The 14544-nt window shown below is 42.5% G+C and overlaps 1 protein-coding gene across 1 annotated transcript in view; it reads right to left on the bottom strand.

Moving 5' to 3' along the window:
- Positions 1-319: 319 nt before the first annotated feature.
- Positions 320-14544, bottom strand: part of LOC122564097 (eosinophil peroxidase-like) — a 38796-nt gene continuing 24571 nt past the window's right edge. Inside the window, exons 11-14 of the mRNA XM_043718658.1 lie at positions 10715-10952; positions 2535-2740; positions 2001-2162; positions 320-1711 (exon numbers count right to left, since the gene is read on the bottom strand). Of these exons, the coding sequence (XP_043574593.1) occupies positions 1518-1711; positions 2001-2162; positions 2535-2740; positions 10715-10952 (800 nt within the window). The 3' untranslated portion in view covers positions 320-1517. The remainder of the gene's footprint in view (positions 1712-2000; positions 2163-2534; positions 2741-10714; positions 10953-14544) is intronic.

Raw genomic sequence — 14544 nt, 5'->3', positions numbered from 1 at the left:
CGTCGTCAGGTACCCGGGCCCAGGCATGGCCTGGAGCTGTACCACCCCTGTTGGCTGATTTCTTCACAATACAACTCCTGATTCAGGGTGGAATGTAGATACAAAGCATCCCATTCTACTTCTGACATCACAGTCGAACAGATGAGGGGCCTCCTGAAAAGATGTTTCTGAAGCTTGGAACAATCTGTACAGAATGTACGATATAATCATTGTACAGTGTGTCCTGCACAACTGGAACAGACAGAGATGGCATGTGATGGACACTGCCAACCTGTGAGAGCAGCAGCAACAGCGAATAAACGACACGGAGGAAATACAGTCAGTGTCCTTGTGAATTTATTGTAAGTTCCATGCAATTGAGATCTCGCACTTCAACATTTGAACTTTCATTGAAATAAACAATTTGAAAACAATTTGTCACATTGTATCCAGAAAATTCAGACATGATTCATTACATCACTCAGTGTGATTAGACATTTTGTAGTTAATGTATTAAATTTTATGCACACATTAATAATTGAACCCAATTAACAACAAGTGAGAAGAGATTGAGAAGGGGAGTCTTTCATACTAACCTCAGTCAGTGTAGGAATTGAACCCACAGTGTTGCTGTCAAATCTGCATCAGAGACCAGCCATCCAAGCTAACCAGCCCCTCTCATAGAAGTGTCCATAATTAGATATTCTCACTGCCATCCATTGTCAAAAATAGATTTTTGCTACATGGCTCGTCCAAAATGTGCTACAGGTAGAAATGTTAATTGTGAAAAAATGGGTTTCCTCCCACAGTCCAAAGATGTGCAGGTCAGGTGAATTGGCCATGCTAAATTGTCCATATTGTCAGATGCCTTTGTCAGAGGGACATGGGTCTGGGTGGGTTACTCTTCGGAGGGTCGGTGTGGACTTTTTGGGCTGAAGGGCCTATTTCCACACTGAAGGTGAATCTAATTTGGTAACTCAGAGATTTGTTGGTAACATCTCAGCTCTTTGGCTGAATCACTCTGGGGAGCCCTGAAATAATATTGGGAAAAGAATCTGTGACTGAGCCAGATCCCAAGATCAGACCTGAGGATGGATTTGCTCTACACATGAGAATTATGGAAATCAGCTTGTCTACTATAAAGAACCAGGAGTGGCTCCTGATTACCCAGCTCAGTTTCTAAGAAACCCCTAAAGCAAATTTTGCTAACAATTTACTTGGAAAGATCTTTATATATGTCTGGAAGGAAAGCAAAGTAATTAAACTGTAAAGTAAGCAGGCCAGGAAACAGTCGGTAATAGATTAAGGAACCAGCTCAAGCTCAAATCAAGCTTGATCACCAGAATTTAGCTGAAGGATGCTATTTCCCAAAAAGTATTTCTCCCATATTTGGCATCCTGCCCCGAGACACTTAATATAGCCCAATTTTATTTTATAAAGGTACACAATGATGCTTCTGCTCACTCCACAGTATTAAGAAAATTGATAAACCCAGATATTTGACAAGTAAATATTTCTATTTGATCTTTGTAACCTCTCTAGCTGTTGTTCTTCTTTCCAGATAGAATTGCATCTTTTATTTTCACATTCTTTTCATTGAGTTGAACCTTTTCCACATCATTTTGTGATGCAGATTGAATGCATTCTCCATTAGGTCCTTTTGGTACACAACTACCTTTACCTCCTTGTATTACTTTAATTCGAACATTGTGATATCCAGTTGACTGGGGATCTGAAAGAATTGCAAGACATGATCATCATTTTTATTTGCATCAAAGATTTATTTAATAATTCTCATTAAATCATTTGGGATAAACATACATGTTCACAGAAAGAGAGAGGTAGCCGGAGATAACAGTGCAGGGGTCACAGGTGGAGGATTTGAAAGGTGACCGCTTATCACAGGTCAGTGCTCAGATGATGGAGGTGAAAATTTCTGTTTCTATGTTTAGATTTAACCTTTTACACCCGATGCCAACCATTGGCAGTCCTAATGCAATCCACTGGAATTCGGCTCTTACCTACACAGCTAGGTGGTTCTTGGTTCCACTGTCCATTACTCAGACAGGTTATCGTGTCTCCTCCCACCAGTTTGAATCTGGACTCGCAGGTATATCTGACTGAAGACTTACAGATGGAGAAATGGGCATGCTTAACAACAGGAACAGAGCCACAGGGGGTTACTGGGGAGAGAACAAACAGACACTAATTAGAAAAAAGGAAAAAGGAAACCTGGAGCTATCCTATTTTATTCTCCAGTTCTGAAGAAAGGTCACCAGACCCGAAATGTTAACTGATTTCTCTCCAAGGTGCTGCCAGACTTAGTCACAGATGAAATAAATACTTTTGAATGTTCCAGATGAAATAAATACTTTTGAATAAAACATTAGAATCAACAAAGAGAGAGAGAATGTTTCAGGTACTTCAGAAACTAAGCTCTCACATTCCTTTTGGCCTTTTATTATACCACCAGAGTTTAATTGTTTCATACTCAAACATAACTGATTGATAATGCCAGCTTTCTGCAGCCGGGCCCCAGTCTGATCATCCCATACCTTGTGCATCCTCCCTCCAGGCACTCAAGTCGACCTTTGGGATCTCACTGCAGTGAACGTATCCTTGTGGATATTGATGGAATTTAAAGGCATTCCGAGGAAGAAACTCAATCCCTGTGTTATCACAGATTATCCTGGACATGGAGATTTTTTGAAGAGCCTGACGTTGGCTACCAGAAAAAACGCCATCATTTTCCCACCAGAATCTGAAGAACAAAGGGAAGTTTAATTGTTAAGCACCTGACATTTTCAGATCAAGACCTAAATTGTGTTGGCAGGTGGGCAAGATTACAGGTGAACTATCGGAGCTGGACAACGGAGAGGGTGATGGGGGAAGATATTTACTGACCCCGATACAGTAAACTTGCACTTTTCACCATTGAAGGAATAGATTCAACCTGAAGATGTAACCAGGACTGTTCATTGTGTTCAGAGTAAGGATGGATACCATTGTTGTCTCCTTTCCTTTGGCATCATTTTTACTCCTCTCCATATGTAAGGTATAGACAGGATAGTTCGAGTGAATCCTTAGAAGAGTATAAAGGCAGTAGGAATATACTTAAGAGGGAAATCAGGAGGGCAAAAAGGGGACATGAGATAGCTTTGGCAAGTAGAATTATGGAGAATCCAAAGAGTTTTTACAAATACATTATGGACAAAAGGGAGAGAATAAGGCCCCTCAAAGATCAGCAAGGCGGCATTTGTGTGGAGCCGCAGAAAATAGGGGAGATACTAAACGAGTATTTTGCATCAGTAATTACTGTGGAAAAGGACATGGAAGATATAGAATGTAGGGAAATAGATAGTGACATCTTGAAAAATGTCCATTATACAGAGGAGGAAGTGCTGGATGTCTAGAAACGCATAAAGATGGATAACACCCCAGGATTTGATGAGGTGAACCCTAGAACTCTGTGGGAAGCTAGGGAAGTGATTGATGGGCCACTTGCCGAGATATTTGAATCACTGATAGTCACAGGTGAGGTGCTGGAAGACTGGAGGTTGGCTAACGTGGTGCCACTGTCTAAGAAGGGTGGTAAGGACAAGCCAGGGAACTATTGCCCAGTGAGCCTGATGTTGGTGGTGGGCAAGTTGTTGAAAGGAATCCTGAGGGACAGGATGTACATGTATTTGGAAAGGCAAGGACTGATTAGGGATAGTTAACATGGCTTTGTGTGTGGGATATCATGTCTCACAAACTTGATTGAGTTTTTTGAAGAAGGAACAAAGAGGATTGATGAGGGCAGAGTGGTAGATGTGATCGATATGGACTTCAACAAGGCATTTGACAAAGTTCACTATGGGAGACTGGTTCGCGAGGTTAGATATCATGGAATACAGGGAGAACTAGCCATTTGGATACAGAACTGGCTCAGAGGTAGAAGACAGAGGGTGGTTGTTTTTCAGATTGGAGGTCTGTGACCAGTGGAGTGCCTGAAGAATCTGTGCTAGATCCACTACTTTTCATCATTTACATGAATGATTTGGATGTGAGCATAAGAGATATAGTTCGTAAATTTGCAGATAACACCAAAATTGGAGGTGTAGTGGACAGCAATGAGGGTTACCTCAGATTACAACAGGATCTTGATCAGATGGGCCAATGGGCTGAGAAGTGGCAGATGGAGTTTAATTCAGATAAATGCGAGGTGCTGCACTTTGGGAAAGCAAATCTTAGCAGGACTTATACACTTAATGGTAAGGTCCTAGGGAGTGTTGCTGAACAAAGAAACCTTGGAGTGCAGATCCATAGCTCCTTGAAAGTGGAGTCGCAGGTAGATAGGATAATGAAGAAGGCATTTGGTATGCTTTCCTTTATTGGTCAGAGTATTGAGTACAGGAGTTGGAAGGTCATGTTGCGGCTGTACAGGACATTGGTTAGGCCACTGTTGGAATATTGTATGCAATTCTGGTCTCCTTCATATCAGAAAGATGTTGTGAAACTTGAAATGGTTCAGAAAATATTTACAAGGATGTTGCCAAGGTTGGAGGATTTGAGCTATAGGGAGAGGCTGAACAGGCTGGGACTGTTTTCCCTGGAGCGTTGGAGGCTGAGGGGTGACTTTGTAGAGCTTTACAAAATTATGAGGCGCATGGATAGGATAAATAGACAAAGTCTTTTCCCTGGGGTGGGTGAGTCCAGAACTAGAGGGCATAGGTTTAGGGTGAGAGGGGAAAGATATAAAAGAGACCTAAGAGGCAACCTTTTCACGCAGAGGGTTGTACATGTATGGAATGAGCTGCCAGAGGAAGTGGTGGAGGCTGGTACAATTGCAACATTTAAAAGGCATTTGAATGGGTATATGAATAGGAAGGATTTGGAGGGATATGGGCTGGGTACTGGCAGGTGGGACTAGATTGGGTTGGGATATCTGGTTGGCATGGGCGGGTTGGACCGAAGGGTTTGTTTCCATGCTGTACATCTCTATGGCTCTATGACTCTAATATGTTCATCATACAAGAGTGAAGCAGCTGGTTATTTTACAATTAATTTCTAAGGTTGTCTTTACTCTATTTTCTCTCTCTGACACTTTACTGTGAGACTTTCCACTTCCAAACAAAGATCATCAATCCAAAATGTTTTTTCTAAAAAATTCTTTCCTGGGTTTTGGGCTTCACTGTCAACATTTATTCTCAATCCCTAACTGTTTGAATGGAATGGTTTGCTCGGCCATATCAGAGAGCAGTTCAGACTCAAGCAACATGGGTCTTGGGTCACATGAAAGCCAAACCAGTTAAGGATGGCAGATTTGCTTCCCTCTAAGACATTGATGAACTAGATGGGTTTGATGATAGTTTCTTACTTGATTTTTGTTTTTACTAATTGGTTGTTCAATTCCAGGTTTATTAATTGAAATCAAATTCCATGTGCTGCTACAGTGGGATTTGATCCCAGACCCCCGGAGCAACAGACTGATCCTCTGGATTATTAGTTTAATGCTATCATGACAACACAATCTCCCTTTGTCAACACCTGCACTGGACAGGTATTGCCTCACCCAGTGAGTGTTTTCAGGGAGAGATGTACAGGAGAGAAGGCAGTCAAGGGGAGATCTAATAGAGAAGTCAAAGCCTTGAGCAGGGCTGGATAGAGTATTTAGGGAGAAGCTGTTCCCATTTCTAAAAAGAACCAGAACATGATGGTATCGATTTAAAGTGATGTGCAAATGAAGCAAGGATGATGTGAGAAAATGAAACTTTCTCACACAGTTGGGATACAGAATGTGCTGCCTGGAAATGTTGAGGAGGCAGGTTCAATTGAAGCACTCAGGATGGACCTTGGGTGGCTATTTGGATGAAAATAATGTGTAAGGGTGTGGGAAAAAAGCAGGAGATTGGCATTAGTCATAGAGTCATAGAGACACACAGCACAGAAACAGACACTTGGGACCAACCTGTCCATGCCGACCAGATATCCCAACGTAATCTAGTCCCACCTGCCAGCACCTGGCCCATATCCCTCTAAACCCTTCCTATTCATATACCCACCCAAATGCCTTTTAAACATTGCAATCGTACTAACCTCCACCACTTCCTCTGGCAGCTCATTCCATACACGCACCACCCTCTGCATGAAAAAACGTTTCCCCTTAGGTCTCTTTTATATCTTTCCCCTCTCACCCTAAACTTATGGTCTCTAGTTCTGGACTTCCCCACCCCAGGGAAGAGACTTTGACTATTTACCCTATTCATGCCCCTCATATTTTATAAACCTCGATAAGATCTCCCCTCAGCCTCTGACACTCCAGGGAAAACAGTCCCAGCCTATTTAACCTCTCCCTATAGCTCAAATCCTCCAACTCTGGGCAAGATCCTTTTAAATCTTTTCTGAATCCTTTCAAGTTTCAGAACATCCTTCCAATAGGAAGGAGACCAGAATTGCACACAAATTTCAAAAGTGGCCTAACCAATGTCCTGTACATTGACAAACTATACCTCTTATGCTCACAACCAAATCATTTATGTAAATGCCAAAAAGTAGTGGACTCAGCACCGATCCTTGTGGCACTTCATTGGTCACAGGCCTCCAGTCTGAAAAACAACCCTTCACCACCACCCTCTGTCTTCTACCTTTGAGCCAGTTCTGTATCCAAATGACTAGTTCTCCCTGTTTTCTGTGAGATCTAACCTTGCTAATCAGTCTCCCATGGGGAACTTGCTGAACGCCTTACTGAAGTTCATATCGATCACATCCAATACTCTGCAGTGGACCCTCTTTGTTCCTTCTTCAAAAAACTCAATAAAGTTTGTGAGACATGATTTCCCACGCACAAAGCCATGTTGACTATCCCTAATCAGTCTTGCCTTTCCAAATACCGATACATCCTGTCCCTCGGAATTCCCTCCAACAATTTGCCCACCACCGACGTCAGGCTCACTGGTCTCTAGTTCCCTTGCTTTTCCTTACCACCCTTCTTAAACAGTGGTACCACGTTAGCCAACCTCCAGTCTTCCGGCACATACCTGTGACTATCAGTGATACAAATATCTCAGCAAGTGGCCCATCAATCACTTCCCTAGCTTCCCACAGAGTTCTAGAGTACACCTAATCAGGTCCTGGGGATTTATCCACTTTTATGTATTTCAAGACATCCAGCACTTCCTCCTCTGTAATATGGACATTTTTCAAGATGTCACCATCTATTTCCCTTTCTATTTATAATAAAATTAAAGCAGAAATCAACAGCAGTGCTTCGCCCGGAGCTCCACTGATGATGTTACCTAGTAGGGTGACGAGACGTCTGGAAAAGAACCTTCCAGCTCAGCAAGCAAACTTACATCCAGAACCTCAACCTGAGCTACAAATCATCTCAAACCTTGCTATGAAAATAATGTCTTTGGACTCTTGTTATCTCATTTCTGAAGGCTTCCCATTTTCCAGCCATCTCTTTCGCTGTGAACATCTACCCCCAATCAGCTTTTGAAAGTTCTTGCTTAATACTGTCAAAATTAGCCTTCCTCCAACTTAGAACTTCAACTTTTAGATCTGGTCTATCCTTTCCATCACTATTTTAAAACTAATATAATTATGGTCGCTGGCCCCAAAGTGCTCCCCCACTGACACCTCAGTCACTTGCCCTGCCTTATTTCCCAGGAAAGGGTTCAGAAAAGATTTACAAGGATGTTGCCAGGGTTGGAGTATTTGAGCTATAGGGAGAGACTGAACAGACTGGGGCTGATTTCCCTGGAACGTCGGAGGCTGAGGGGTGACTTTATAGAGGTTTATAAAATTATGAGGGGCATGGATAGGGTAAATAGGCAAAGTCTTTTCCCTGGGGGCGGGGAGTCCAGAACTAGAGGGCATAGGTTTAGGTTGAGAGGGGAAAGATATAAAAGAGACCTAAGGGGCAACTATTTCACACAGAGGGTGGTTTGGTTATGGAATGCCAGAGGAAGTGGTGGAGGCTTGAACAATTGCAACACTTAAGAGGCATTTGGATGGGTATATGAATAGGAAGGGTTTGGAGGGATGTGGGCCGAGTGCTGGCAGGTGGGACTAGATTGGGTTGGGATATCTGGTCGGCATGGACGGGTTGGACCGAAGGGTCTGTTTCCGTGCTGTACATCTCTATGAGTCTACGAGTCTATGAGTAGGTCAAGTTTTGCACCTTCTCTAGTAGGTACATCCACATATTGAATCAGAAAAGTCTTTTGTACACACTTAACAAATTCCTCTCCATCTAAACCCTTAACACTATGGCAGTCCCAGCCTATGTTTGGAAAGTTAAAATGCCCTACCATAACCATTCTAATTCCTACAGATAACTGAGATCTCCTTACAAATCTGTTTCCCAATTTCCCTATGACTATTATGGGGTCTATAGTACAATCTCAATAAGGTGATCATCCCTTTCTTATTTCTCAGTTCCATCCAAATAACTTGCCAAAAATACCACGCCTCCTCCTCCCTTGCCTCCCTTTCTATCCTTCCTGTAGCGTTTGTATCCTGGAACATTAAGCTGCCAGTCCTGTCCATCCCTGAGCCACATCTCTGTAATTGCTATGATATCCCAGTCCCATCTTCCTAAACATGCCCTGAGTTTCATCTGCCTTCCCTGTTAGGCCTCTTACATTGAAATAAATACAGTTTAATTTATCAGTCCTACCTTATTCTCTGCTTTGTCCCTGCCTGCCCTGACTGTTTGACTCGCTTCTTTTCTCAACTGTACCAGTCTCAGATTGATCTCTTTCCTCACTATCTCCCTGAGTCCTCTCCCTTCCCCCCCCCCCACCTTACTAATTTAAATCCTCCCGAGCAGCTCTGGCAAATCTCCCTGCCAGTATATTAGTCCCCTTCCAATTCAGGTGTAATCCAACCTTCTTGTCCAGGTCACTTCTACCCCAGAAGAGATTCAAAGATCCAAAAATGTGAATCCTTCTCCCATACACCAGCTCCTCAGCCATGCATTCATCTGCTCTATCGTCCTATTCCTGCCCTCACTAGCTCATAGTGCTGGGAGTAATCCAGATATTACTACTCTTGGAGACCTCCTTTTTAAATTCCTGCCTAACTCTCTGTATTCTCCCTTCAGAATCTCATCCTTTTCCCTTCCTATGTCGTTGGTTCCAATGTGTCCAATGACCTCCTGCTGGTCCCTCTCCCCGTTGAGAACATTCTGCACCCTCTCTGAGACATCCTTGATCCTGGCACCAGGGAAGGAACATATCATTCTGATGTTTCACTGCTGGACACAGAAATGTCTGCCTGTGCCTTGGACTAGAGATATCTTGGAACCCGATGTACCCCTCATTGCATTAGAGCCAGTCTTGATACAAGAAACTTGACTGTTCTTGTTACATTCCCCTTAGAATCCATCACCCTCTATATTTTCCAAAACAGCGTACTCGTTTGAAATGGGGATAGCCACAGAAGACTCCTGCACCATCTGCCTACCTCTCTTATCTTTCCTGGAGTTAACCCATCTATGTGACTGTATCTGAAACTTTTTTCCTTCCTATAACTGCCATCCATCACATCCCTCTGCTCTTGAACTGGCACAGGCACGATCCGCCAAATGGCTTTCTTCAGCACTGTACCAATTCTTGTTACATTCCCCTAAGAATCCATCACCCCCTACATTTTCCAAAACAGCATACTCGTTTGAAATGGGGATGGCCACAGAAGACTCCTGCACTACCTGCTGACCTCTCTTACCTTTCCTGAAGAGTCCATGATAGCGAGCTGTCATAAGCAGTTACCTACAGTTACACATTAACTGTAAACAACTTCCTGTTGTGTATTGATGGTTGATTCTTCTGAACCAAACTTTTTACCAACTGGTCTCCCAACAATTATGAACTAGACACTGACTCTGGGCTGGAAGGATTGGCCAACAGACGGAATGCTGAACCATCCCTGCAGGAAGTAGGCTGAGGATTACTTTGTGACTGGCCTCATTATATTGCTGCCAGTAGAGGACCCATCCAGAGCAGGGGATTTCTTTTCTTCGGCTTATTCTTTTATAGAGAGTAAACCTTGCCAGCATTTGCCGCACTTCCTTATTGTCCTTGAAAAGGTGATGGTGGGCCACCTTCTTGAACCGCAGTTAGTCAATCTTGTGTAGGTACATCTATAGTGCTATCAGCAAGGAAACGGGAGGTGAGGGATTCCCTTCATTGTCAGGCCTTAATTTAAATACAGTACTCAGGGTCCCTTCTGAAACAGAGGAGCTTCTGGATTAGGAATAGCACAGTGATTGCATCATGACTTTAGGGCCATATTTTTCCCAATGCAATGGGCAGACGAGGTTAATTCAGCTTTACATGTTCAATATTTTGATAATTTTACTCTGGAAATATCTTACTGCATTACGATTTGTTTCACCTTTCCAGTGAACTCAGGCCCAGACATTTACATTAATGTTATTTTGCATGTTTTTAACCCTTACATTTCCTCAGGGGACTAAGTGGTTGAGGCTACTTGGGGTCCTCATGGTCTGTTGGGTTTTCAATTGGCTGTTATACAACATAATTATGGAGAAGAAAACGCCATTGACAATCTTTCAGCACTCCCTCTATCTGCTTTACCCAACAACATAATTAATGACTGAACCTACTAGTCCCCAGGCTGGTAGCTCTGTATCTCTGAACTGCAGTGCCTTTATTGTGAAATATAAACCCTCACCTCAATGAATGTTAACGCTTTTAAGTTTTATTTTGCTGCTACTATTGTCCCTTACCTGTCGCCATCTCTCAGGTTCTTGAATTGTTGTCCTATTAAACAAGCCAACAAAGGGCCCACTCTGCCACCTTTTACGAAGGGTTCGGAGATTGCCCCCACCCACACGTCAATATTTTCTGGAGTTCGATACAAGCTGATTAGTTTTCTTGCTAAATCACGACTGCGGAGGATCCTGAAGAGCTGAAACTGACTTCTGGATGCTGAAAGGCCACAGAATCTCCGCCAAGCATAGTAACCTGTGAAGTTCAGAGAGTGTGAAACATAAAATATATCTGTCAGCAACTAAATGTTACACTGGAAAAAATGTGCACAATAAACTTTATTTTATTATGACATAGACACTGAGATTCAAAGATTTGGTGATATTCTCAGTACCTTATTGCCTTTATAGTTACAAGACATCACAGTGCAGACTAAGGTTTCGTTCACATCTCAGCTGCATCATCCCACCAGCACCACAATTAACTTTGGCCCGCTAACCATCAGATAATGGCAATGCCTTTCTGAAGCTTTGTAGAATGTTCTGGAAGTACTCTTCTTGTTATATCTCACCATAACTCATTCAAAATGGATTTGTGGATTTGAATGGATGCTGTCTCATGTCTCCATCTAGTGGTACTGCCTCAGACTAAGGACTCAAGCTGGCGGAGTTGGTGTGATTAAAAGACTTTGCACTTCCTGAGACGCTTGAGTACCAACAATTGTGACCATCGTCCTTTGTGCTAAAAATGATTCCTAGATTCCAACATTCAATATATTACAAAAGTAACTCATTACTTTTGGGTCCTTTGGGAATTTAGGACATCCCAATATGCTGCAAACATTTTCTGGTAAACATTCTTTTAGCTATTTCTTGGTAAGTACACCCTGGAAATAATGAATGCTAAATATTTTTCCATAAAATCTATTTGAAAAATATTCTTTTATAAATAAATCAATCATTAAATATTCACCCATAAATTATTCAACCACAGTGAATCTCTAGTAATTACTATCACAATAATGGCTTAGAACCCCAAAATATTATGGACATTTTTAGTCTTTAATTCAAAATTTTTTTATAAAAAGAGGATTGCTGCAAAAATCAAAATAAGTGCAGGTGTACATTCATCTGGTTTGGCCTACATGTGACTCCAGACCCATTACGTGGTTGACTGAACTGCCCTCTGGAATGGTCTACCACCTTCTCAGGGCCAACTAGAGATGGGCAATCAATGTTGGCCAGCTGGCGAATGCTGTGTGCGTGATTGATGGGATGGTGCATCTAAAGATGTGAACGAAACTTCAGTCTGCACTATGACCTCTTGTCACAGTGGCAATAAAGGGCTGAGAATAGCTGCCCATAGCAAGCCACCTCTGCAAATTATGTCCCAAACTGTAGACAATGTTGTGTTTTGCTCTTTGACAAATGCACAAAAATAGAGATTACTAAGCCAATTTCAACTCTATTGGTGTGGGCTGAACATTGTCATGTGTACCAGCCTGTGTTTGAGTGTTAATTTGCTGTGAAGGTATAGTTGAAAACCTATCCCCTAGTCACCACTGTATTGCAGATAATGAATGGTTTCATCCAGAGAGCTCCAAGTCAGCTACCTAGTAGCCAGCCAAAAGCAACTGATTCATGCCTCACAAGCCTGGTTGAGTTCTTTGAGGATGTGATGAGACAAGTTGATGAAGGTTGAGCAGTGGATGTGGTGTATATGGATTTCAGTAAGGCATTTGATAAGGTTCCCCACAGTAGGCTCATTCAGGAGGCATGGGATACTGGGAAATTTGGCTGTCTGGATACAGAACTGGCTTGCTGAAAGATGACAGCGAGTGGTAGTGGATTGAAAGTATTTCTGCCTGGAGGTCGGTAACCAGTGATGGCCCACACAGATCTGTTTTTGGTCTCTACTCTTCGTAGTTTTTATAACTGACTTGAGTGAAGAAGTGGAAGGGTGGATTAGTAAGTTTGCCAATGACTCAAAGGTCAGTGGTGTTGTAGATAGTGTTGAGGGCTACAACAAGACATGGCAGGATGCAGAGCTGAGCTGAGAAGTGGCAGATCTAGTTCAACCTGGATAAATGCAAAGTGATTCATTTTGAAAGATCAAAATCAAATGCTGAATACAGGGTTAAAGACAGGATTCTCGGCAGTGTGGAGGAATAGTGGGATCTTGGGGTCCATGTCCATATATCCCTCAATGTTGCCACCCAAGTTGATAGAGGTGCTAAGAAAGTATATGGCTCCCATTAGCAGGGGCACTGAGTTTGAGAGCTATGAGGTTTTAATGCAGCTCTATAGAGCTCTGGTTAGACCACATTTGGAATATCGTGTCCAGTTCTGCTCGCCTCACATAGGAAGGATGTAAATGCTTTACAGAGGATGCAGAGGAGATTTACCAGGATGCTGCCTGGATTGGAGGGCATGTCATATGAAGAGAGGTTGAGTGAGCTAGGGCTTTTCACATTGGAGAGAAGAAGGAAGAGAGGTAACTTGATAAAGATGTACCAGGTAATGAGAAGCATAGATACAATAGACAGAGACATTTCCCCAGGGCAGAAATGGCTGTCACGCGGGGTCATAATTTTAGGGTGACTGGAGGAAGGTATATGGGAGATGTCAGAGGTAGTTTTTTTGTGCAGAGAGTGGTGGAATGCACTGCCAGTGGTGGTAGCAGAGTCAGATACATTAGCGACATTTAAGCGACTGCTGGGCAAGCACATGGATGGCAGTAAATTGAGGGGTGTGTAGGTTAGGTTGATCTTAGATTAAGATGCTCGGCACAAAATCGTGGCCCGAAAGGGCCTGTACTGTGCTGTACTGTTCTATGTTCTATGTTCTAACTCATTTTTGCTTTTTCACTCGTGGGACCTGAGCATCGCCAGATGGCCAACATTTATTGCCCATCCCTAGTTGGCCTTCAGAAGGTGACGGACCATTTCAGAGGGTAGTTGAGAATCAACCACAGATCTGTAGGTTCAGAGTCATACCTAGGCTAGATATGGTGGGACAGTGGGTTTCCTTCCCTGAAAGACATTTGTGAGCCAGATGGGTCTTTTTTGCCCTGACAAATGACAATGATTTGATGGCCAACAGTAAGTTCTTAATGCCAGATATTTTCAGAATTCAAGCTACACCACCAGCTTTGACAGGATTTTAATCCAGGTGCCCAGAACATCAGCTGAGTTTTTGGATTAATAGTCTACTGACAAAATCACTTTCTTTCCCAATTCTTTACAATGAGAACATATCTCCACATATTGGTCTCTACTTCTTTACAGAATTCATGGCATGAATTCCAGCAAATCATCTCTGGTCAGTACATATCAATTAATAGTCTCTGGTAAATATTTCATGTCTGATACTTCTCAGCAAACATAAGTTACAAGTACTCACTGGTAAATATTGGCGAGTAAATAACCTTAATTTATCTTTATTGTTAAAAACAAAACTCCTCAGTCAATATTTTCCTGATGATCATCCCTCTGATAAAGTCTCCTGACTGAATCCATCCTGGCAAATAATCCCAGATATAATTCAGAGGGAATTATTGCGAGATCTCAGACATGTATCCTATAACAGCAGATAAGATACCCAGAGGTGTGATTCTGATCCCATTTTCCGCAGTCTCTGATGATTGTAAGATGATTCCACAGATTGTTCCTCAGTTCCTCACTCAGTACCTGCTCTCTACTACCCAGCACTGGATTTCAGCCTTTCATCAGCCTTTCCATATCATTCCCAATCAGTGCTGAGGGAAATCAGTTTTTCTCAGTGAGTATAACCAATATGTTCCTGCTGACCTCTTGATAATGTGGCTCCAGACATTGAAATTATTGTAT

Source organism: Chiloscyllium plagiosum, chromosome 28 (genome assembly GCF_004010195.1).
Source record: "Chiloscyllium plagiosum isolate BGI_BamShark_2017 chromosome 28, ASM401019v2, whole genome shotgun sequence".
Lineage (NCBI taxonomy): Eukaryota > Metazoa > Chordata > Chondrichthyes > Orectolobiformes > Hemiscylliidae > Chiloscyllium > Chiloscyllium plagiosum.
Note: the sequence above shows the minus strand (reverse complement) of the source record. Positions and strands in the feature narration are given on the sequence as shown.